Source organism: Dendrobium catenatum, unplaced genomic scaffold (genome assembly GCF_001605985.2).
Source record: "Dendrobium catenatum unplaced genomic scaffold, ASM160598v2 fragScaff_scaffold_142, whole genome shotgun sequence".
Taxonomy (NCBI): Eukaryota; Viridiplantae; Streptophyta; class Magnoliopsida; order Asparagales; family Orchidaceae; genus Dendrobium; species Dendrobium catenatum.
Window position 1 is genome coordinate 836,215 of NW_021318604.1, and position 24,880 is coordinate 861,094.

At 37.0% G+C, this 24,880-nt stretch overlaps 2 protein-coding genes and 1 pseudogene across 2 annotated transcripts; 2 read left to right on the plus strand and 1 right to left on the minus strand.

Moving 5' to 3' along the window:
- Positions 1–1,505: 1,505 nt before the first annotated feature.
- Positions 1,506–5,695, minus strand: LOC110103964 (GDSL esterase/lipase At2g23540). The gene is made up of 5 exons (XM_020832871.2): positions 4,472–5,695; positions 4,213–4,343; positions 3,835–4,065; positions 3,266–3,521; positions 1,506–3,187 (listed from the first exon to the last, which is right to left on the minus strand). The coding sequence occupies exons 1-5, from the start codon at positions 4,716–4,718 to the stop codon at positions 2,970–2,972; spliced, it is 1,083 nt and encodes a 360-aa protein (XP_020688530.1). The 5' UTR covers positions 4,719–5,695; the 3' UTR covers positions 1,506–2,969.
- Positions 5,696–6,443: 748 nt separating this feature from the next.
- On the plus strand, positions 6,444–21,550 carry LOC110103965 (zinc finger protein CONSTANS-LIKE 13). The gene is made up of 4 exons (XM_020832872.2): positions 6,444–6,981; positions 7,516–7,725; positions 20,937–21,118; positions 21,201–21,550. Exons 1-4 carry the CDS (start codon positions 6,472–6,474, stop codon positions 21,301–21,303), a joined length of 1,005 nt encoding a protein of 334 aa, XP_020688531.1. The 5' UTR covers positions 6,444–6,471; the 3' UTR covers positions 21,304–21,550.
- On the plus strand, positions 17,215–20,629 carry LOC110103966 (annotated as a pseudogene).
- Positions 21,551–24,880: the final 3,330 nt, after the last annotated feature.

Consider the following 24,880-nt stretch of genomic DNA (forward strand, 5'->3'; position numbering starts at 1 on the left):
TAAATAATATAACCGTCACAGTAGACACCGTAAAAATAGTACAAATGAAAGTACTCCTTTTTCATTTCCTTTTTGTTTTTCATTTTCCTTTCCTTTTTCATTTATGTACTCGGGTATATTGTATTCCCAGTCATTAATATAAGAGGGTGTACTTCATTATTCAATATGCATATACAATCATATATATCTAGTCATTTCATTCATATAACATTCATAAATTTTATGTAATAATGTAAAATATAACATGCTAATCATTATTTAACTTATAATGACCAATCAATTGAGTATGTGAAAGATAAATTATGATTTAGCTGGTAATGAAGACTAAATAAGCAAGTATTATTGTCTTTTGATTCATTTAATTTTTAAGAGAATATAAAATAATTACTGTAATATGCTCTTTATGAGACAATATTAAATTTTATCATATGAGTATTCACTTTGAACTTAGGTATTACTCTATTTTACTCTTACTCCTTTGAAGTCAATAGATTTAATGTCTATATAAAGACCTTGTCGTTATAAAATTAATTAATAAATTGCTCTTACTCTCTCTAATTATTTAGTTAATTCACTAATTAGAATTGAATTTTAAAATATTCGTTCTCTCTCTCTATATATATTTATTTAAACAGTATTTTCTTTATTATCATATTTGATATATACTTTTACTACTTTTTTATTCTTCATTTTTAATATGTTAATTATGACTAAATATTCAAGACATTATTTGTATAATTAATTCTTTTAATTACCATTTTCAATTAAAACTCATATCTTATTTTTAATTTTAAATAATTATATATTAGAATAAAATTTTATTTTAAACATTCTCTCTTTCTCTCTTTTTATTAAATTTCTTTAATCATTTAAAATTTTTATATAAAATCATATTATAATTTATCAATATCTTAATTAAATTATCTTTATTTATTATAAATCCTTATTTAGAAATTTTAATCTTACCTTGCTTGTGTTGCCGGCCAATCCTTGTACCTCACTTCGCTCTCACTCTCTTGGTCTCAGCAAATTATTGCGTCAGGTGACCGAACGCAGAGATGCGTTCGGTCTCTCTCTGTCTACAGTAACTTGCGCTTTACTGTAGCAGTGCTACAGTAAAACGCAGGTTACTGTAGCAGTGCTACAGTAAAGCGCAGGTTACTGTAGACAGAGAGAGACTGAACGTATCTCTCTGTCAGGTGACCTGATGCAATAATTTGCCGTCTCGGTTGCCTTTACTATCCACTGCTTCAAACGTGCAACTCAAACAAACTTGAATCTCACAACAAACCCAATATCTTTTTAAGTCGCAGATGAAACGGAAGAAGCTACCGAAAGAGGTTGCCCTATCGAGCATCGCTTCCGTCGTGTGTGTCGTAGAAACCAAAGGGAGACGAAATGAAGAGTTGCGATCGAATTAAAACTGTCGCTTGGAGTCAGCGAGGGGATCTTGTCAGTTGCATTCATCCCTTAATAAAATTGAAGAGAGGGAAAGAAGGGGCAAAAATAGGAGTCTAATGTACATGTGGAATGCATGCATGAAATGAGACAGACAAACTAGTTTTGATAATATGTTGATGAAACCTTACAATTTCAATTATATTCAGATGTGTGTCAAGCTAGTAAAATATAAGATGGGATAGGTGGATAGGCTGTGCCAAGAGTGTGGATAGGATATATCAAGATACTCACTATAATTGTTAAGAGTACATTGTGATAAGGTTTTTATCAAAAAGTTTTTCACTAAGGCTTTGAATCACATCATAACATGAGATTTCTGCTTGAGTGGATAGTACAGGTGTATTTGTTATTAGGCTGGATAAAAATGATAATATTTGAAACCATCATAGGATTATAAGAGTAAGATCCTCACATCTAAGAACAATAAGTAAAGAGGTTAAAAAGATGCAATAGTGGGCGTATAAATTTAAGTTTATGACTTTTGTTGTATTGACACACATTGAAATGAACCTTGGAGGACAATGGAGACTACAAGTTTTGATTGAATTGGGAAATAATATGTTTAACAATTGAGATAAATGGATGGCCTAGTTTATATGATGCCACTCTGGCAAAGTGATTTTTGCATTGGAAAGAGCAATAAGTAGAGGTGTTTGGTGTGGGGGCTTCCCATTCATACTCATAAGGTTTTGTTTACCCCATAAAAATTATTGCTCCCATGCGTGGATTGTTTACATGAAATGAGGTGGGTAGGAACTCGATAAATATATGGTTATAATGGAAAAAATTATACACAAATAATATTCTTTTTCATGCTAGGTACATATGATCTTTTATTTAAGAGAAAGTTATGAGATGCAGAGGGTATAGAGGTGAAATCAGTATAGATTATGGGTAAACCTGGGCTATATCTAATCATAATGTTTCAATTGGACTTGTGACTGCATGAGGATATGGATTATCAAAAAATGTCGTGTGTCATGGTGGCTAGGGATTGAGTTTGTTCAAGTACTTGTAGGATTCAGTAAGGGGAAGAGATATTGAGATGGAGGATTGCATAAAATTTTGAGGGAGATCGGGCTCTTACAGGAGTTGATGAATGCGCTGTAGTGGCTATTGTATGGATGATTGTGATACTGGTAGATGCGAGCTGAGATAGAGGGTTTTGGATCACAACTCTGCTAACATTTTGAAGGTTTGAATATTGACATGAATTTTCCTTTTAAGTATTTTTAATATATAGAAGTGTACAAGGTTGTAAAAGGGAGGTCTCTCAATTTCAAATGTATGCGAAAACCCCAGTTGGAAATTAAATAAACACAGAGGGATACAAAAATAAAAATCTAACTAATTATAATAATTGCACATTTTTTCCTTTACAGAACGTATTTATGGCTTTAATTAAAGATCTGTAATAAACTGTAGTCATTTGGTGTTCCAGAACGCAAACGGTTAATTAATCCGATTAAACTGTGACACAGAGGCATAAGAGGTGGTATACGAAATATTTATATGAGTTGTTGAATATTTATTGGTGAGATATCTTTTGCATCTCCATGGACAAGTTTCTTTGCAACTATCAGATTAGCTGCCTCTGTAGGATGATATGGATCCCAATATACATACTTTGAACGATCTCCACAGAGGCTGGATGCTGGGCCACAAGCAATTATGCCTCCATGAACCCCTCCATTGCCACAGCAAGCATCACTTGCTGTTTCAAACCCTGTCACAAGATTTATTAGCATTACTAAACCTATTATATATTAAAGAAGAAGAATATAAAATATAAATTCTAACCTACCATAGGATTGATGATTTGTGATGACGTCCATTAACAGATCATACAAGTTAGCATAAAGAAAATTTGATCCAGGGAAGATTTGATTTAGTTCAGTAAGCAAATCACGCAATTTTCCATTATACTTGATAGCCAACTGGTTAGGCAATGCAGCACAGCCAGTTTCATCAAGTGGAGCTAAGGATGTTTGATAAGGAATGCATCCAATTGGAACAATACTCCCCATCACTATTTTTCTTGCATCAAGGTGGTAAAGCCTCTGCATTGATCCACAGGTTTAAAACACAATTAATTAAAATTTACACAAGCACAGTTTAATCTTTAAATACAAATTCTTGGACTGCTAATTATTTTATTCTGCTCAGTTTTTTAACTATCAAGCTGAACACAAGGTTGAGCTCATCAACGAGATGAAATATCTTATTCATGATGTCCTACTTGTTCATTTTTCTAATGAAGCATTGCTAAAACACGTGTTTTGTTTGTCACGTTTACTTATAGTCGATATGTATGTGGATATCAGTCTTTTTTTGATGACCCTAGAGAGCTTGAATGCTGGGAAATGAGCTTACTGTAAGCTGATCTTTTAGTGCAATCATGAGACGATTTATATATGCATCTGGCGCTTCGAAATCTGATATGAAAGTCAGGTAGTTGTTAAGGAAATCATTTGCTCCAATTGTGATTGAGAAAATTGCCTGCTGCACTAGTTCCCCAGCTTTAATCTTCCCTAGGAATTGATCCAGTTGTTGCCTGGTGCTGTTAAAGTAATCAATTTGAAGGTCCATTCCAAGCCTACTCACCTGTATTTATAAAAAATGGACCTCATGATGTATTGTCATACAGAACATGTGTATTTCCAATTTGTTTAAGACACATAAATATAGTCAATCGGACGTTCTTTTATAGTTACTTCGGAGAAAACATGATGCATAGTAGAGAACAATTACATATAGTGCTCCAGTTTTATTCAATATTCCTCCAGCTCCAGATGCGTAATTGACTCCATTCAGAAGAGCAGCACCGGTTGTATATTGATCCAGAAATGGAGGTGCATAATTTAGCTGTCCTATTTCTTCCCCTGGAACAAAACAGAAAATATCAGGACCTATTCTGACCATATTAGAGTATGATAGCAGCTGTAATTTTGCTAGATTAGTGTCAAAAAAAACATTGAAGCAACCTAAAATGTGAATAAAGCAAACGGACCGATAATGTCAGCAATGGTTCGGCCATTTGTGAACCGGCCAGTTGGCATGCCACCAGAGGCCTTGAAGTCGATGCCATTAGGAAAGTGATCTGCCTTCGATAGAGAAGCTAACAAGTAGTTGTTGTTTCCAGAATCCACATGAGAATCACCAAAGACGAAGATTGCTGGCGGGCGATCTCTTGCTGCACCACCCAAAGTCATCATGGTGGAGAAGAGAGACAGCATCAGTACTAATGGCAATGACATTTTTTTTTTTTACTATTTGAGCGAAAAAGTGCTTTGGTTAGGCAAGGCAGAAATAAGGAAGAGAGTTTATAGGCACACTTTTCTTCATAGTAGATAAGATTTTTAAATTGCAAGGGCGCTGCATTGCTTTAGTAGATATGGTTGGTATGAACTTTTGGCCCTAGACTAGTTACTTAATATTTTGGCGTTGGCTACAGCATAGTCTTTGCTTTTATTTGAGGAGTGCAATTTGGTGGCAAGTCAATTGGCCGTTGGGATTTAAGAGGAAGGAATGCTGACCATCAAGTGGCTAAATCTGAACAACTTATAATGTTTCATTTATTATTATTATCATTATTTTACCTTCATTTTCGTTTGAGTTTTTTTTTTTCTTTGAAAAAAATTGAGTAAGTTGGGTTTTTATCTATTAAATTTATTCCACTATTGTTTATACTGATGAGCTATACCAAAAAACGAAGGCTAATTATTGCTCAGAGGCCGAATTCATTCAACTAATCTAGAAGTGGTATTCTTGTTAGGCAAGTCATCTTATTGTTTGGATTTTAGAAATCTTATTGCATCCAAACTTGTTGTATCAAATTTGTTCTCGAACTTAAAAGAATTGGCTTAGTTTGTTAAAATTTAAAATCACTCAAATTGAGGCCGCGGGGGCGCAGAGCTCCATAAATTAAAACTCACTTGAAATATTTTCTTGCCAATGGACGATTCGGAGGTGGCAGGTGGACTTCTCTAAGCCATGCAAGAGGCAAGGCGAGTTGATGCCTTAGGTGTTTTAGGATGACTTGATGTCTGTATTGACCACCTCCTGAGCCTGACAAATCAATTCTCTTGATTGTTTTCTTTCTCGAAGAAAGAATAAAAGCACAACATACTCTTCTATAATTTATTTCTGTTTGATTCTCTTGGCTATGATAAATTTGGGGGGCCAAATACCAACACATTCTTTCCCAATGGTTAGTCGTTGTTAGTGACATTATGGATGAGTGATTGTGAAGTCCTCACTGGTTTGCATAAGGTAGAATATTGGTTATCAACAAGTATTGGGATGGTTCAGAATATGCACTAGATGGTGTTTTAGAGGTCGTATAATAACAATACATTATTAAAAAGTGTTTATGTGATTAATGGATCAATAAATCCTTTATATTTCTCTAGTTGGGAGCTTTAAATTTTGGTGATTATAACTAGTAGGTTTTTAACACCTAATATGGAGTGTACATGACAAATAATTGTCCTCTAATATGCATATGAAAACTCTAACTCCGGACTATTATTATAATCTTATTTTAATTAAAATAATAAAATACACATTTTATTTATATATTAAATTAATATATAACTAAAAATAATGAAATTATTTATAAACATGAATAAAAATTTTATGATATTAGTGGTAAGATAAATAGTTAGAGTAAAAAGATATTCAAAATTTTCATTAAAATACAATTATTTTTCGCAAGAAATTATTACATATTTACTGAATATTTATTTATAAATAATTAATAAATGTATAATAAATACATAATAAATTAATAAATACTCAATGAATATTTAGCAATACTCGCAGCTTGAACATTGCAGAATAATTTCTCTGTTTTGATCGGGGCTTTTAGAATTTAGACCCATCTTATAGTCCCATCTGAACGAACGCTCCATCGGTCCATCCCATCCTCCAGTATTTCCTTACTCCACAGCCAACCAAACCTCCACCTATATACTCCCTAAGCCCTATAGTTCCTTACAGTGCCAAACAATGGTCTCCGCCGACGCCGACGCCAACGCCAACGCCGTCACCTGCGACTTTTGCGATTCGAAGCGTGCGGTGGTTTTCTGCCGCGCAGACTCTGCGCGCCTCTGCCTCGCCTGCGACCGCGAGGTCCACGCCGCTAACACTGTCTCGTTCCGCCACAACCGTTCTCTTCTCTGCGACAGCTGCGCCTTTGCCCCGGCAACTATCTTCTGCCCTACCCCTCCCCACCGCCTCGTCCTCTGCTCTAGCTGCGATTTCAACGCCCACCAAGCTGACGACCACCGCCACGACCGACGCGCCATCGATCCCTTCACTGGATGCCCCGCCGGCGCAGTCCTTGCTGCCGCCCTTGGCCTTGGAGACGACAAGGGTTCACTCCCCGACAAGGTCGAAGAGGACTGGGACTTGGCTTGGGAGGTGCCGCAGGTGTTTAGCTGGGATGATCTGATTTCACAGCCTACAACAACTCCTTTCCATGGGTTTCAGGCTATAGGGATCCCTCCGCCTCCAAAGGTACGAAGGAAATCGTATGATTTTGTTTTTTGTTTTTTCCCCGATTACTTTATTGATTCTGTCTCCTGCTGTTTAGCATCTTGCTGGTGACATTGCTCTTGCTGAACGTTTGTCTATTTATTTCTGGATTTAAGATTTCCGGTGGTAGAAATCTTTAATTCCTGCGAATTTTGTGATTTAAAGAACCGATGGATTTAATCAATAATGGGGCTGAAATTAGATATTTAAAGTCTCCAAGATTCTTTTTGCAGAATTTGTAAATCTTGCTTGAATCCTGTCTCAAATAAGATATTAGCTTCAAATAAGATTCCAAGGGGGCTGTTTGGTTATAAATAGAATTTAATTTAAGTATGCAACTGTTCTGATTATACACAGCTCACCTTAGCCTGTTGGTTGAGAGCTTAGGCTTCCAACTAAGAGGTCTTGGGTTCGAGTCTTTGTGTATGCGTTGTGTGTGTGAGTTTGCCTTAAATGGCCTAAATGTCCAAAATAAAAAAAAACTGTTCTGATTATCTTGGATTGTCTATTCACCAGGATAAAACTTCATCTTGTGGGAAACGTGAGGACGAGATACACCGCCAGATTCGTAAACTAATCATAAGTGAAACTGATGGTGTTGATTACAGCGAGGAGAATGTGCCAGTTATGGAATGCAAATCTTTGCAGCTGGAGAATCTCCAACTAGGAAAGTTAGATAATGAGTACGGTTATGCTCCGATATTTGTAGAAATACCCAGCTGTGAGGTCTGCTTCTTACCTTTTTTAATTTAGTGATTACATTTCCTCATCTTTTCTTATAGTTGATATGTATTTTGAGTGCGTGGTGCTACAAGTTAGTAGGATGTTTAATTTGTAATATTTAGTTTCTGTACATACATATCTAATAAGTTTTCATAAGTGGAATAGCAGTATAACACATGTATGTATTCAAATGCAAATCTATACATTGATATTGATATACATATATAAATCTATATACATATTAGGAAGGGCAGTGGACTAGAAATTCTATGGAGCAAGATTTTCAAAAAACAGATCTTAGAATTTCTTTTTCTTAGTAAAGGATGCCTTCTTTTTAGTTGATGCATCAAATTGGAGGTTTTATTGTGAGTTATTTTGTTCCTATAATATGCCTTATCTTCATCCTATGTATCAGGACAGAGTTTATAAAAAAAAATTCTTATTACTTAAAAGTGTTTTTCTTTCCCTGATGCATCAAGATCAAGTGACTTTTAAATCAAGTAATAATAAAAAATAAAAATTCAAACCCATTTAATTTGACTCCCATGATTTATGTACTTGGGTAATATTAGTTTAAGAAGCATCTACCCATGTAATTAATCTTACACATCCCAAATTACATGTGCAAATAAATTAAACTAAGAATGTGTTAATGTAAATTAAATAACTTTGATCGAGGAATGGTAAATAGGCTGATTAAATTTTGGTAAAATTTTCTAATGAACTGTCATAACTAAAATGTCAAAAAAAAAAAAAAAATATATATATATATATATATATTTATTTATTTCATTTGACTAGAGCAGCCATTGTCAACATATTGGTTATGCTCGACAAATAGCATTGTGAATTTTAATAAGTTCAAATAAAATGCATAAATGACGAGTTTTGTTAAATTAATAAGATCATGTCTTTGTTGAGTTATTTCTAGAACTAGACCGTGCAACTGTGTCAAATTAATTAAATATTGTCTTTAAGATTTAAATTTTATTTCAATATTTTAAGGATGGAGTACTCGTTTGTGACTTTGATTGTAGTAATCTATGATGCACCGACACACCTCTTGAAGAGAGAATGTATTGTCGGACACATGTCAGACACAGACATGTGCCCGATCCGGCAGAGACGTGCCCGATTAAAATAATGTTTAAATTTAAGTGGACACGTGTGTCCTAATTTTTTATGATAAAATTGTTTTAAATTATAAAATTTTTATATTTACTAAATCAAATAGAACTTCACATTCGCTCGTATATGCATCAATATGAGCTTGTCATATGCCTTAGGGTTTCTGCCCCTTGCTCTGTCTCTCGCAGCCCCTCCTGGTGCCGAACTTCCCTCCTCTCGCCGCCTATAGTGCTTGCCGATCGCAGGCTTTGCTCAAGTAGACACCGACCTTCTCGTTCCAGGATGAAGCCCCTGCATCCTTCACCTCTCTCGCTTGAGCAGAACCCGACCGATTTCCCCACATATGCTCTCCCTCAATCTCATGCAGGAAGACCTGCCAAACCCCTCTCCTCCTTTGTCTTTTTGGCACGCATAGCAAATTGAAGCCCGTGCTTGGCCTCCGACCTCAGGCCCGAACTCGAGTTCCGCTCCAGTTGCCAGACTCGACCTCCTCCGAGCCTCCTGTCAGTCTGACCATCCCTCTCTCCCGCAGATATATTTCCTTCCCTTTCTTCCTTCTACTCTTCCTCTTCTCCATTCCCTTCTCTTTCTTAGCCCTTCATTCCTTGTGCATGCTCATTACGCTTGAAGCTATGTTGTTGCACCTAATTTCCTAGTCATCAATGCAGTAATAACAGGAATTCCAGTCTCTGTTGCTAGAAGTTTGATGGTATATCCGACATTGTTTTAGGGTTGCTTAGCTTTGTTATATTTTGCATGATTATTAGGAATGAATCTTTTTTTATTTTTTTGAGAGGTAGTAAAGATTATTGAAAACCTTTATGTCTATTTATGTTTGCAATTTTTAATGACATGTAATAAGAAAAATTTTTATTATGTCTGAAAAATCTTTATGTGCATGCCTTATTGGTGCATCTTGTAATCTTTATTGTGCATGCCTAAAGTACTTAAATCTTTTTTCTCTATTTTATATTTACATGTAATTATCTCACCATTCTTCCTAAAAAATTATTTGTCAACTTAGCATTTGTAGTCTTTTCACACTATGTCATAGCATTCTTATATTTGCCACACTCAAATAGGTTTTCATGGATATATTTATCACATGCTCATCCCCATAAATCATAATCATCTAAACATGGTTGTACTAGACATTTTGTACAAAATATTTTATATTTTAAGCTAGACAACTTATCATGACATTCATTTATTATTATTTTTCATTTCTAATATGATGTTATATTAATTTCTATACATCATATACAAAAATTATAATATCGTGTTCGCGCCGTATCCATATACCTGACGTTTCGTGTCTGTGTCGCAGTGTCCGTGCATCATAGGTAGTAATATATCTAGCGGGGGGTTGTGACTTTGGGCGATCAAGTCATTAATAATAGTACTCTTTTTAGATATCTTGGGTTTATTGTTCAGAGTGATGCTGAAATTGATGGAGATATTATTAGTAGAATTCAAGTTGGATGGTGAAGTGGAGGAATGCATTGGGCTTGTTGTGGGATAGAAAAGTACCACTCGAACTTGAGGGAAAATTCTATAATATGATGGTTATACCTTCAATGTTTTATGGTGCAGAATATTGGCCATTAAAAAAGAAGCATAATATTAAGTTAAGTGTTTTAGAGATGAGGATGTCAGGTGGATGAGTGGCTACTCTTAGAGATAGGATACGAAATGAACAAATATGTTAAAAGGTTGGAGTAGCTCTAGTGGTAGATAAGATTAGAGAGAGTCGCCTTAGATGGTTTGATCACATAAAATGGTTGGTTTCCGATGATCCGGTTAGGGGAGAAGATGTATTAGATTTGACCTATGTTAAGAAAGGTAGAGTAGACCTAAAAAGACTTGGTTGGAAAATATTAGAAATGACCTTTCTTTATTAGATATAAATAAGAATTTGACTCTTAACAGGACACAATAGAGAAATAGGATTCATGTAGTCGACCCCATCTTAAAACAAGAGGGTTGAGAAGAAAAGCTTGCTTTATTACATGATTTCTCCTCTATTTATGGATCTATACAAGATACGTTAATATGAAAACAAATAATTACAAAATAATTCTAATATAATCCTTCATAAATCAGTAGCTCGATATGGAATAACTTCTGACGTGAGTCTTGTGCCCCATGGATTGAGCACTGTAGCAGTTGGATTGGTTTGCTCTTGAAAGGCTGGATTTTGACACTCCCCCTCAAGCTAGGAAGTATTGGGGGATTTGGATTAGCGCGGCTAGGGTTGGGCTAGCGGAGTCAACAACTATGGAGGGGGACGAGCTTGGGGGTTTAGGTGGAGTAGGGCTAGTGGGTGGGTCTAGGGACGATGGTTTGGGTAGGGGAAAGGGGTGGCCGGTGGTGTGGGAGGAGGGGTGGCTGGCTGTTTGGGGTGGAGATGGGGAGGAGGCCAGCTGCTTGGAGAGAAGAAAAAGAGGGAGGAAAGGTAGTGGAAGAGAAACCGAGAGTCCGGATACTTTCTACGGCTGGCGGGAGTTGCTTTTTCCCTCACCTAGGGACTTCACCTTTCTCTAGAACTCTCAACACTCAAGGGAACTAGAATGCAAACATTTTCATTAATTATCTCCCTCATACAATAGTTAGGGCCCTCATATATAGGCCTCAAAAGCAACAAAATATACAAAGACTTAAATGCCCTCTGGGCTAGAACATAAACTAATCCATCGTAGGGGTATAATGGTAAATACTAAAACATATAAAAAATAATACATAAAACACTTCATAAATAAAGACTCCTAATCGTAGCCGTCAATCTACGATTCTTCCCATGATAGATGCGCCATAATTTCCTGCTGATGTCCTCATTATTCTCCCAGGGTGGGAGAATGATCGACCTTGTCGAGTAAGCGTCACAAGTGCCTTCACACAACTCTAGAAGGTCAGGGTCCAATCTCTGTAGCTCATCACGATCAATCCACGAGTTCTCCGTCTCCGATTTTTCTTTCCATTGAATTAAATACTTTTGGCGCTCACTTTCTTTGGTGGAAATAATTTTATCATTAAGTATTACTTCAATTTTTTCCGAATTAAGTAAAATAGAGATATTTGGCAGTGGAGGTAGGCTAGGGTTCTCACCAGATAGGGTCACACAAGGCTCCATATTTAGTGAATTTGTGGGGTTAAACTCTGGTCCCTCAAAGGCTATTAGATCTTCGATGTTAAACGTAAGATTCATGTTAAAACATTCAAGTAGGTCTAGCACATAAGCATTACTATTTATTTTGATATTATTTTAAAATGTCCCGCACTTCTAGCATGTATCTTTTTAACGGTCCATTGTGGGAATCATTTCAAACGAATCCATCTTATTACAAAATTTCCAACCTCGAATTCTTTAAATCTTTTTTTAAGATCCGAATTAAATTTATAATTAACATTGCTTTGTTTAATCTTTTTATTAATTTTCTTGTACAATTCCTGGAGATGCAATACAAATGCAGATGTAGACTCAAATGCTCTTAACTTAGGACACATAGGGATCAAATATATAGGCTGTCTAGGTTGATACCCGTACACAATTTCAACGGGACTTAGACCCGTGGTTCGATTAACAGAGTTATTATAAGTGAACTCAACTGTAGGAAGTTTGGAGTCCCAATTTTGAACATGTTCTCTTACCAAAGTCTCTAAGAGATTGCCTAAACTCCTATTAATAACTTCAATTTTCCCGTCAGTTTGGGGATGCAAAGTGGTGAAAAATTAGAGCTTAGTACCCATTTTATGCTACAAAATCTTCCAAAAATAACAAGTAAACTTGACATCTCGATCAGACATTATAGTTTTAGGTAACCATGTAACCTAACAATTTCATCAAAATATATCTCGCAATTCGAGAAACATCAAAAGTTTTGGAATAAGGGAGGAGAAATGGGTCATCTTAGAAAAACGGTCAACTACAATGCAAATATAGTCATGCTTTCTAAAGGTCTTACGTTGTCCAAGGTCGAAATACATGCTTACGTCCTGCCAAGGGCAATTTGGTATAGGGAGGGGTGTGTAGAGTCATGTATTATGTTTACGTTGTTTAGCTAGTTGACAAGTGTGACACCTTTTCACCAATTTGCTAACATCACATTTAAGGCTAGATCAGTAAAAATGATGTTCTACAGAGGCAATAGTTTTAGTTTGTCCAAAGTATAAAGCTAAACCTCCAGAGTGTAATTCCCAAACGAGGAATTCTTGAAGTGACGTGTTGGGGATGCAGAGCTTTTGTGATTTAAACAAATATCCATATTCTAGAAAGAAATCATTGACCATTCGTTCACTCTCAATCGTGAGTAGAGAATACGTATCTTTAAAGTTAGGGCATTCTTTATAATCCTCCTCAATACGTTCAAATCTGATCACTTTAATCCTCATTTCTCGGGTTACCATCATATGACTACTTAATGCATTAGTAGCTTTATTTTCAGACCTTGCTTTATGTCTGATCGTATATGTATACTCTTGCAAAAATTCAACCCAACGACCGTGTCGGGCGTTGAGTTTCTTTTGAGAGTTTATGTATTGCAAGGCCTCATGATCAGAGAAGATAACAAATTCTTGCGGGAGAAGGTAGTGTCTCAAATACCTAAGGGATTGAATGATGGCATAAAATTCTGTCATAGGTGGAGTATTGCTGTTTAATGTCATTTAATTTCTCGCTAAAATAAGCCACGAGATGTCCTTCTTGGGAAATAACCCACCAATACCAATGCCAAAAGCGTCATAAGTTACTTCAAAGACTTTAGAAAAATTTGATAAGCGCATGACAGGGGCTTCTACCATTTTCCTCTTGATCTCTTCAAAAGTTTTGGAGGCAGATTGGTCCAATGAAATTCTTCCTTTTTTAGACAATCAGTTATTAGGGTTATGATAGTGCTAAAATTTCTAATAAACCTCCGATAGAATATGGCCAATCCATGAAAACTCCAAACATCTATGATATTCTTAGGTTCAGGCCACTCATTAATTGCACGCACCTTTTCGAGATCAGCTGATATTCCTTGGGAAGATATAATAAATCCGAGAAAGATAATACTATTTGTGAGGAACATACATTTCTTAGGATTAGCATACATTTGTTCTTTATTCAAGACCTCACAAACTTGCTTTAAATGATTTAAATGTTGACCCACCAAATTGCCATAGATTAAAATGTTGTCAAAATAAACAACTGCAAATTTTCCTAAGAATGGGTGGAGGACCTGAGTCATAACCCTCATGAAAGTGTTAGGTGCAATGGTGCATTGCTATGGCCAAAAGGCATGACCATCCATTCATATAAACTATCCTTAGTCTTAAATGTAGTCTTCCATTCATCACCAGGACGGATTCTGATCTGGTAATATCCACTCTTGAGATTAATTTTAGAAAAGAGGGTGGCTCCAGTCATCATGTCTAACATATCATCCAATCGGGGAATAGGGAAACGATACTTTATCTTGATTTTGTTAATTGCACGATTATTAACACACATTATCCAAGAGCCGTCTTTCTTGGGAGTCAAGAGTGCATGAACGACACATGGGCTTAGACTTTCTTTAATGAATCCTCATTGGAGTAAATCATCGACTTGCTCTTTTAACTTAGCATGTTCTTTCATATTCATATGATAGTGAGGCATGTTGGGTATGGAAGCTCCAGGTACTAAGTCAATGACATGTTGGATATCCCTCAAAGGGGGGAGTTGGTTGGGTAGATCTTCAGGGAACACGTCGGTAAAAGTTTTGAGGAGTGGTTTGACTTCTTTCGGAATAGGTTCTTCTGTTTCAACCATTGCATCCCGAGCTACTAAGGCATACATGGGTGATCCTTGAACAAGTTTAACATCTAATTCTTTTGCAGTTAAGAGGTTTAAGCCTATGCTGGGTTTGATAGGAGCGGGCTTAACTTCTTCTTTAAAATGCTTGGGTTGTGAAGGTAAAAGTTTAATCTTCTTTCGTTATGTTCAAACATGCAGGTGTTAGATCTCCCATAAATATGGACATTGTTATCAAATAACCATGGGCGACCCACGATAATTTGACCAACGTTCATCTTCAATACGTCACACCAAATCTTCTCCTTTTTTTTTACGGGTTTGTGACCTCGAGTCAGTCTATTCCATCTATCTAAGAGTCTGGGGTAGTAGGATGGAGGGGGGTATTTTTCTTGAGCTCTTGCTTCATAGCTCTCCAGTCAGTGATCGGGTATTCCCCTCGAGCTTCACGCATGTTTTCAAGGTTCATCCAATATTGACTAGCTCTTCCATTAAGCTTCATCTCAGTGAACCTAATCTTCCTAGCTTCTGATATATTATACCATTTAAAATAGCTAGTCCAAAAAAACTTGTGGGTTAAGGGTGCCATCATAGGAAGGGGCATCTATTCAGATGTTTTTGAGTAATTGTGCATCATTATCTCGCCAATTGGGGTCATGACCTATAGGTTCACGTTTGGGCCTATGGTTATTATGACGGTAGGGGTCTCGTTGTGGTCCGTCCTCAGCTTGTGTCTTTTCAACATAGGGGGAAGGAGGCCTAGAAAGGGTGTACACCGTGTGGTTCCCTAAACTTTTAATGTTGTCTAAATGTTCTCCATCTTGGTGGCGAAAATCAACTAACTCACCTTGGGTATCTCTTATTTGTCTGGTCACAGTTCCTAACTGACCTATAGTAAAGTCTAGGGTATGCGGAATTTGTTTGGGGTCCATTGACTCAAGTTGGGTAACTACTGCAGAAATAATAATAAAGTAAATATGTTGTATTTAAGGGTGGATGCAAACTATGACGTCTACTAAAGGCAAGTGGGGAATCTTAGAATGCAACTAAGACACAACCATGTTCTGATACCAAGATGATGTGAAACAATGTAACAGTTGTAGGAATTGTAGTGAAATTTATAAAATTTTGATAAGCATTGTAATTACAACTTATTGTTTCACCAGATTAGATTCTAGGAATCTTTAGTTATCGTTTTTGCTTTGGCATGCAGTTACAAAGTAGATTAGAATGAAACTTAAAATAGCATAAAAAATAATGTTAAAACTTAATGTGCAATTAACATAAATCCACTGATTAACAATTAGAAGGTCCACCGTGAGTTTCCCTCACTCACACTCTTGAGGGCTTTTTAGTGGAAGAATAATTTCAACAACATTAATGACACCACCATAAGACAGAAGACGCTTATAGTATCACCCAATAAAAATTTATCCGGAGTGGAAGGAGTTGGTGGATGTTTGTGGGCTCCAAAAATAATGCCTCGGCCTCCGCCCGCTGATCTTTTTATTCAACGAGGGAGTTTTAACTGAATAGTTCGGAGGTAAATTTTGGAAGGCAGATGGGTTTTGTAGATAAGACACTACCCAGAGATTTCGCCCTCATTTGCGAGGACTTTATGATCTGAGTTCTGGTTTCCTATAGGCGCAAGCCCCTATAGTTAATTACCCCTCCCGATCACGAGAGAGAACTTTCGATTAAGGCTAGTCGTCAATCAGATACGTAGAGAATACGTGTTATCTGGCATATAGTAGCAGCAATGGATATGGAATTTTGGAAATCTGAATCAACAATGTTAGAGGATTTGCCACTTACCAGTGGTTTGGTGCTCGTCAATGGAGGTCTTCAAGGAGAAGAAGATCCGATCGACGTAATCTTCGACTGTGTGGTCGATCTCGAAGTTGATGTCGAAGAAGGATGATCTAAGCACATCCTCTCATCCTTGATTATTGTAGACGAATCCATGATCTTGCTCGGGATCAGCCATTCATGGGTAGGGAGGCCGAGGGAAGTTGTGTGTCTTCCTCCTTAGACGATGTATCAAGCAAGGGAGAAGGAATGTAAGGGAGGAGGGAGAGGCTTGGGTGGTCGGCCAAGGCTAGGAGAGGGGGTAGCTTTAATTTCAGATTTTAGGGTTTGGATAGGGAGGGAAAACAAATTCAAAATCTGAAATTTAATTTCTGATTTTAATGTTGGAAAGGAGTAAATAATTTGAATTTGAATCTCCTATAATTGGGGATAGATTGGGCATCACACCTTAATGGGAGGGGATTTGATTGAGAGTGTTAGTGGGAAGGAATTCTCAGCCATGGAGTGAAGGTTGTCATCTATTGAAAGCTGATTTGGAGGGGTGGAGGAGATGATATAGAAGCTTATAGAGATGCGATCCTAAATTCCACCGGTGGTTCCGATTGCCAACCCCAACCCAAAATCGATCTGGATTCCCTTGGCCGAAACTAATGGAAAAGAGATCAGACGGAAATAGTTCGATGATGAAAGCTTCTTTCATCAAGAACCACCTCCTAGGGCTTCGATAAGGGGCGAATTAGGGGTTCCGGATGGGGGGACAATAAGAAGGGAGTTCTGTGGTGGAGTGGCCGACCACTATCGAGGGCCTTTTGGGGTTAGGGCAGTGGATGACCAGAGGAGGGGGATGGTCTGAAACGTGGGGATCGGGTTATGTTAGATGGAGGGAAGAAATGTGGGATTCCCACCCTCGATACACAGGGGAAACATGGAGGGATCACAACAGCTGTTACACTAGGGGAGGAAGAAGCTATTGGGGTGGTGGAGATCCTATGATGACAATCCTGGGGTCACTGTATCCTAGTCTTGATGTGAAACAAGTTGAATATCTTGCAACAAGAGTTGCACCTATTCATCCCGATTCTCAAGAATTTAATTCGTATGGTGGAAGAATGGATGTAGATCCACATGCTTTATCCATTCTTAGCAGTTCTCAGAATGGCACACCACCACATTTAGCTTCAATTTTAGGAGCTCCAAAGTGGAATATTGATGATTTCAACCATACTCAAGGGTCAAATGCTGCTTATGACGTAATTTTTACTCTTAGGGCGTGATTATATGTCAAGGAAGGGCCTTCATGGTTCTGCTGGAACTGACTACCAAGGGAACATTATTCCACGTGACCATCTAAATCTTGGAGTCCCAACAATGGCTGAATAGAAGGATGACGGCAATGCTTTTTATCGAGAACTTGATATACACGAAGAGGAGTGCGTGGATATGTTGCGGGAGAGGGAACGAGAAAAAGAATGTGAAAGGGATTATATGCCCATGAATAATATATATCCTGGGTTATCAATATCTCTTGAATCTACAAAGAGTGATCCTATGATTGTTGTTTATGCAAAGAGAAACACTTGAAGAGATTGGTTGAACTGAAGTAGTATTGAATTCACTAAATCCTATATTGGTTGCAAAGATTGATCTAACTGCCCGTTTTGAGTGGTTGCAACCTTTGGTGTTCCAGTTATATGATGTAGATTCTCAGTTCCATAATGTTCCTGCAAAGACACTGAAGTTGGATCTGCAGCAATTTCTGGGTGAAGCTATCTGTTTTCTTTCAGAGGTTGCCACTAAACCTATTAGATCCTTGATCAAATTAGACCATAGAGACATGGAAAAAAGGTCTCAAAATCTATAGGAGCTTACTGCTCGTACTGAAGAGTGTTTTAGCTCAAAAATGATGTTGAGATATTATTTCACTGTGCAAATTTGGATAAAAGGATTTTTTCTCAAAAAATGATGTTTTCTTGGTGATTTCTAGAACAACAGAGGCTGGCCCTCCTGTTCCAGTTTACAAGACATGGGTTATAAAGAATGATCTCAACCCCGCTTGGAAGCCAGTAATTATAAATCTTCAACAAGTTGAAAGCAAGGATGCGCCTTTGAATATTGAATGCTACAACTTCAATAGAAATGGAAAGCATGACCTCATTGGCAAAGTTGTGAAATCTCTGGCAGACTTGGAAAAGCTTCACCAGCATCAGCATGGGGAATATCTTTTCCTACCTAGTAATACTAGCCCTAATCATCCCAATAAGATATTGAAGGGTCAATTATTTGTGCAAAAGTTTTCTTAAAATAAGAGACAAACTTTCCTAGACTATAATGCCGCTGGCTGTGAAATGAATTTCATGGTAGCAGTAAACTTCACAGCTTCAAATGAAAATCTTTGGCTCTCAGAGTCTTTGCATTACATTGATTCCTCAGGTCGACCAAATGCTTATCTAAGAGCAATAACAAACAAAGATAAAAGCAAGAAATTAAATGGATGAGTAGATTAGATGTTGCAGAAATTCTACAGTTCTATGACACAGATAAGCGCTTTCTTGCTTGGGGCTTTGGAGCAAGGCCTATTGATGGGACTATCTCTTATTGCTTTAATTTAAACGGAAGCACACACCACCCTGAAGTTAATGGTGTTCAAGGAATAATGACAGCTTATGCTAGTGCTCTTTTGTAATGTATCCTGGGCTGGACATACCCTTTTCGAACCTGTTATTAACACTGCTGCAGCATTAGCTGGCCAGTCACTTGCCAACAACCAGCATAAGTATTTTGTCTTGCTAATAATCGCGGATGGGGTGATAACATTTCTTCAAGAAACTAAAGATGCATTAGTGAAGGCATTCGATCTGCTTCTTTCAATCCTTACTGTAGGAGTTGGTGGCGTTGACTTCAAAGAAATGGAGATTTTGGATGCAGGCATTGGAGAAAAAACTTATCTGTACAACTGGACAAGTGGCAATGCGAGATATTGTACAGTTTCTTCCAACGAGGGATGTTCAGAGTGATGAATTGTCAGTTGTACATGCTCTCCTTGCTGAACTACCTGGACTGCTCATGGCTTTTAGGAAGGGGGATCTATTTAGGAAGGTTCCTAATCAAGGGGGAGTTGTTTCCTAATTAATGAAAAAGTTATTTAGGAAGGTTACTAATCAAGGAGGAGTTTTTTAGAAAAGTTTCCTAATTGTATTTATGCTATTTAGAAAGTGTTTAATTGTTTAGGAAAGTTTTTCTAATTCATGTTTAATTGTTTAGAAAAGGTTTTCTAAATCACATTTAATTGTTTAAGAAGGTTCTATTTTTGTTATTGTAGCTAGGCCTATTTAAAGGGGCGTTTTGATTAAGGTTATGGATGATGATATTGCTGAGTTTATTTTCCTAGTGTTTGTTGTGAGTTCCCAGCGACGTCTAGGATTTGTGGGAGAGCTGATGTGTCTCTCGAATAGTAGATTAATTATATCTTGCTTTATTTTTGAAGAGGAGAAATCATACATCATTTATTATCTGTGTTCCTACACTTTTCTTCTCTTTTGCTTGCTGATTTTACTTCCAAAGTGCATCATTTTCCTATTTCTTCTTGTTTCCCTTTTTGTTTCCTTTCATTTTTCTCCTTTTAGGTCTCATTTTATTAAATGACCGCTTTGCAATAGTATTTAGGGTCTTCCTTGTATCTTTCTCAAGAAGGAGAGACGAAGAACTAGTTGACCATGCCTAGTACATGCTTTAATTTATAAATGAATGGATGACAAACATTTAAATTTAATTGCAAATTAATTCCTACTCGATGATTTGAAGGATAATTTTTTTGCTCTATAAAAAAATAAATAAATAAAAAATTTTTGCTCTATCAGTAAGCAAATTTCTATCCTTGTGGCTGCTCCCTGCACGATGATTTTGCAGATAAAATCCCTCATGTCTGCATGTCTTAATTTTAATCACTTTTATCATTTCCTCTTTTTGATAATTCAATTTTGCTCTCCTCATCCTTTTGGCTACCCTTGTACGATGAAGATAGGAGAGAGCAGAAGGTGTTGTATTCTCGTCTCTATACAACATAGTTCTCTTTGCAATGGTGGAAGCTAAGGCTGCATAAAAGCTTGAAGCGTGAAACTTGCTCGAAATTAGCTCAGCTTGACTCAATTTTGAGCTCCACTTTATACTCGAATGTTTAGTGTCAATTTCGGATTTACTTGAAGTCCTATGTATTTCTACTTTTCTAGTTAGTAGGAGATATATGAGTTACAATGATAATCAATCAAATTTCTTCCTGTTTTTTACTAGAATTGGGTAACGAATTGTCAATGAAAATATGTTTTAATATTTCTTAGGCAAATTACATCAAAACTGGGAAGAAAAGTAAAATTATGAAGTAAAATGAATTTGAATTGCCTTCAAAGTTCAACCAAACTTACCTTTAGATGAAGGAGTGTAAATTGCTTATCCATGTAGAGTTTCACGTTTGCATATCAGTAAACTACAATGTAACATCACTGATAATCAGATGGCTGTTAGCGACCCAGTAGAAGTGTCACAGGAAAGGCAGATTGGAAGCTCTTCTTTGGCTAGTGAAACATTTGTTGATAGCACCATGGAAGCTGCATCATATCCAAGCCTTCCTAAAGATGAAGTGCATGACCGCAGCTCTGTTATTTTAAGGTACAAGGAGAAGAGGAAGACAAGAAGGTAATTCAAGCTACAGTTTCTGAACATATTTACCATTTCTTGTTTTTTTTTTAATGATAATTACTGTTAAACAACCAAGCAGATATGAGAAGCTTATACGATATGAATCGAGGAAGGCGCGGGCCGACAGCAGGGTGAGGATTAAGGGTCGGTTTGCCAAGGCTAACCAGGCCCAATATCCTTGATACATTCAAACAAATGCAATAAATACATCAGACTAGACCTTGGGGTCTACGGCAGTCCGGCGTTTTTGAAGTCTTGGTTTCTAGTTAAATATGAAAATAGTTTTCCGGTTCTTGCTTGCTAATAATGTATATATTGCTGTATGTGTTGGACAATTACTGGTGAAGAATTGTATCATTTCATTTCTAAAATGTTGTTGTTGACTAAATTTAAACAGAATTCTACTCTGTGGCTTTTGCATTTTGTCTATGATTACCTTTCTCATCCAAAAACTAGCTAATAAGCTATGACCTGAATGTTTAAATTGGTAAAGCTGCTTGAATGGAAAAAACGTTTTGTAATTTTAGGAAATATTTAACTAGTTAATATATCCGAGCAATTAAATGCCCATTATTTGAACTGTTTTTTTCTTGTTAAATTTTATAACATTTCAATTAGATTAGTAATTATTGCATTATCATCGTTGGGATATAATTATTGATAATTTAAGTTGTTTGATAAAACTAAAAATGTTAATTGTGGATGCCTCTGGCAATATTAGAATGTAGATATTGAAAATTGGATTATATGAGAGATTTGTAGTATTTATTATAACGATTAGATTATGGTAAATAAAATTAATGTGTAACGTTTCTAAAAGAAAAAAAAGATATGCTTGAGATATCGTAGAACTCATGACTAATTAATATTCAATCACTCCATTTAATTGCTACTTGCAAATAACTCATGACACTAATTTTAAAAGTTAACTTTAAGTATACGAATGAATTTTTGCATTGTAGATATCATTATTTAAATTTAATTATGGATTTATTTAATAGCTAACCAGTAAATAGTAAATACACATAATATGTGTTAGTTTTTTATAAATATATGTATACCAATTTAACGCAGCTCATTTTGGAAGCTTTGGCTAACAAGAGGTGGAATTCGAGGTTGTGAGTACTTAGTAGTTTGTCTTAATTGTTCCAAAATTGTGGCGAATTATTACGCCCGTTTGGTCATCGGATCGTCCGGACATCAATTTAGATATACACTGCATATGAAATTTTCATGATGTGAGGCACCACGAATCCGAACACGGACCTAATAATTCTCCCAAAGTCTTTCGAACCCCTCAATCTATGTTCAGATTGGCTCTCTGGGAACCCTAACCGCCGCTGAGGTTTTTCTCATATTGTCATCAGCTTCTCCTCCCTCCCTCCGGCGATGCCGGAGGGATCTTCTCCTTCTCCTACTCCCTTCAAGGATGCTGTTCTTTCCCCCTCTTTCCCCTCGCTTGCAAAATCTCCTGGAGGTTAGGTTCGTTTGATCTCCAAAAGTTGGAACAAAGTTTTTGAACCTGCTGCAGCTTCCGCAAACCCTTTAAAGTTTTCGCATTTTCCCTCGGAACCGGAGATTATCCCTTTCACTGGGAAGAAGTTATCCAATGGAGGGGAGGACTGGAAGCTATGTCTGGTTGGTTATTCTATAGGGAGGCGTCCCTACTATGAAGCCTTGCTCTCGGCGGTTAAAAAAACTTGGAGTTTGAAAGGTTCGGTTCAACTCCTTTTACTAAATGATGGTTTTTTTCTCTTTCGTTTCTCTTGTGCGGAAGATTTCGATATGGTCTGGACGAGAAGAGTCTGGTTCATTTTGGGGAAACCATTTGTTCTTCAAAAGTGGCACCCCAAATTTGTTCCAAAACGTGAAGATTTTGCGTATGTTCCAATCTGGGTGAAGATTCATGATCTTCCTCTTGTATGCTGGAACTCGGAGGGTATTTCGAGGATTGCTAGCAAAATCGGTGTTCTTGTTGCTGTGGACAGCTTGACGGAGCTGAAAACCAGACTTACCTTTTTCTAGAATTTGTGTTCTGGTTGATTGCAAGGCCACCTATCCGGAGGAGATTCAGGTTTCTTTGGATGGGGAAGTGGTATGTTTGAGAGTGCAATATGAATGGCGCCCTTTTCCCTGTCAACACTGTAAGTCTTTAATGCATTATTCTTCTTCTTGTCCAAAAAAACCGGAGAGGGAATCTAATGAGGAAGGTAAAGATACTGGTAAAGAACCGAAAAATTTAAGAGGTAGGAGTACTAGCAGAAGGTCTCGTCCTAGACCTATCTCCAACACTGAACCTCTGGATAATCTCCCGCCTACTCAATCCTGTATCAAGGAGCCTAACAATCCTCAAATTCCCCAGAATAATCAAAATTCTCTTGAGTCTCCTTCCATGGTGATTGGACATCCTTTACAGTATCAGCCACATTCCCCAACTCCCACTAAAATGAAATCAAAGGAAACTGATATTGTTGCTGATTCCATTATTAGAGATTTTGTCAATGGGGATCAGTTTAGTTTGGGCATCCCTAATCTAAACTAGCCCAATGATGTTGCTTCCTCATCCTCTACTAATTTTCAAACACAGTCGACATCTGACGGGAAGGATATGTTTCTCCAAATAGGTTTGAAATATTAAATGATGAGGAAGATATCAAGGACCCTTTCTCTAAATCTGAGGTGAATTTAGAGAGGGATGATTTTAATGCTGATGCTACTGGGAAGGATAAGAATGTTAAAGTTCAAATCAAATCGAACAAACATCTTGAATCTACTACAGTCAAAAAAACTGCTAAGAGGAAGCAAGGGAAAAAGTACCAATCTAAGCAAAAATCCTGATGTCTATTCCACTAATGGTTGCGTGGAATATTCGGGGTTTAATCGCCCTGATAAAGTGCTTTGTTTTAAGCGTCTTATTGAGTCTTTTAAACTTGATTTAGTTTGTATTTTGGAGAACAGGATTAATATCCATTCTCTTGATGATCCGTTCTTTGAACATTCTCATAAGCTTTTCTCTTATGAAGCAAGCTGCAACAATTTTGCTTTTTCTGTCTCTGGGAGAATCTGGGTAAAGTGGGATTCTTCTAAGCTGATTTTCTCTCCCTCTATTATTACCTCTCAACTGATTTCTGGTATGATCATTGTGTCTAATCAGCCTCTTTTTCAGCTCTCTGTTGTTTATGCTTCTAATAGCATGTCAGATCGTAAAGTTTTGTGGAACTCTCTTTCTCAAGCTGCTCCTGATGGTAATGTTCCCTGGGCTATAATGGGAGAATTTAATTGCTGTAGATATGCCACCGAGAAGCTTGGTGGCTCTCCTCTTTCAGAGGAGGACCAAGTTTTCACTTTTTAAAATCTCTTTTTTATAATTGCTGAGGGAGTTTACAATAAATGAAAAATCGGATTTCCAGAGCTTGGTTTAGAGAAAAAACCTCTAACAATCATAGTCCCAATACTTATCTACCTTGGTCCAATAAATTTTGAAGAGGAAACGGTGAAGACCTTGAAAGAGTTTCAGAAGCAGAATAACAGGAGAGTGATCAGAACATGATGGGTTATGTATCGAACAGAAAGAATCATAAGAAGTTGATTCAGCCAGCTCTCATCACGAAGGACTATCCAATGTGATAAATGAATAGGATTGCAACCCGTTGATTATACCAGTGTATGTGGGGGTAAAAGTTGTAGCCAACAGAAAACGTGAAGGTCCACCAGACCATGTGAAAAATACAATCATTGAAATCTTTGAAGAGCCGATGT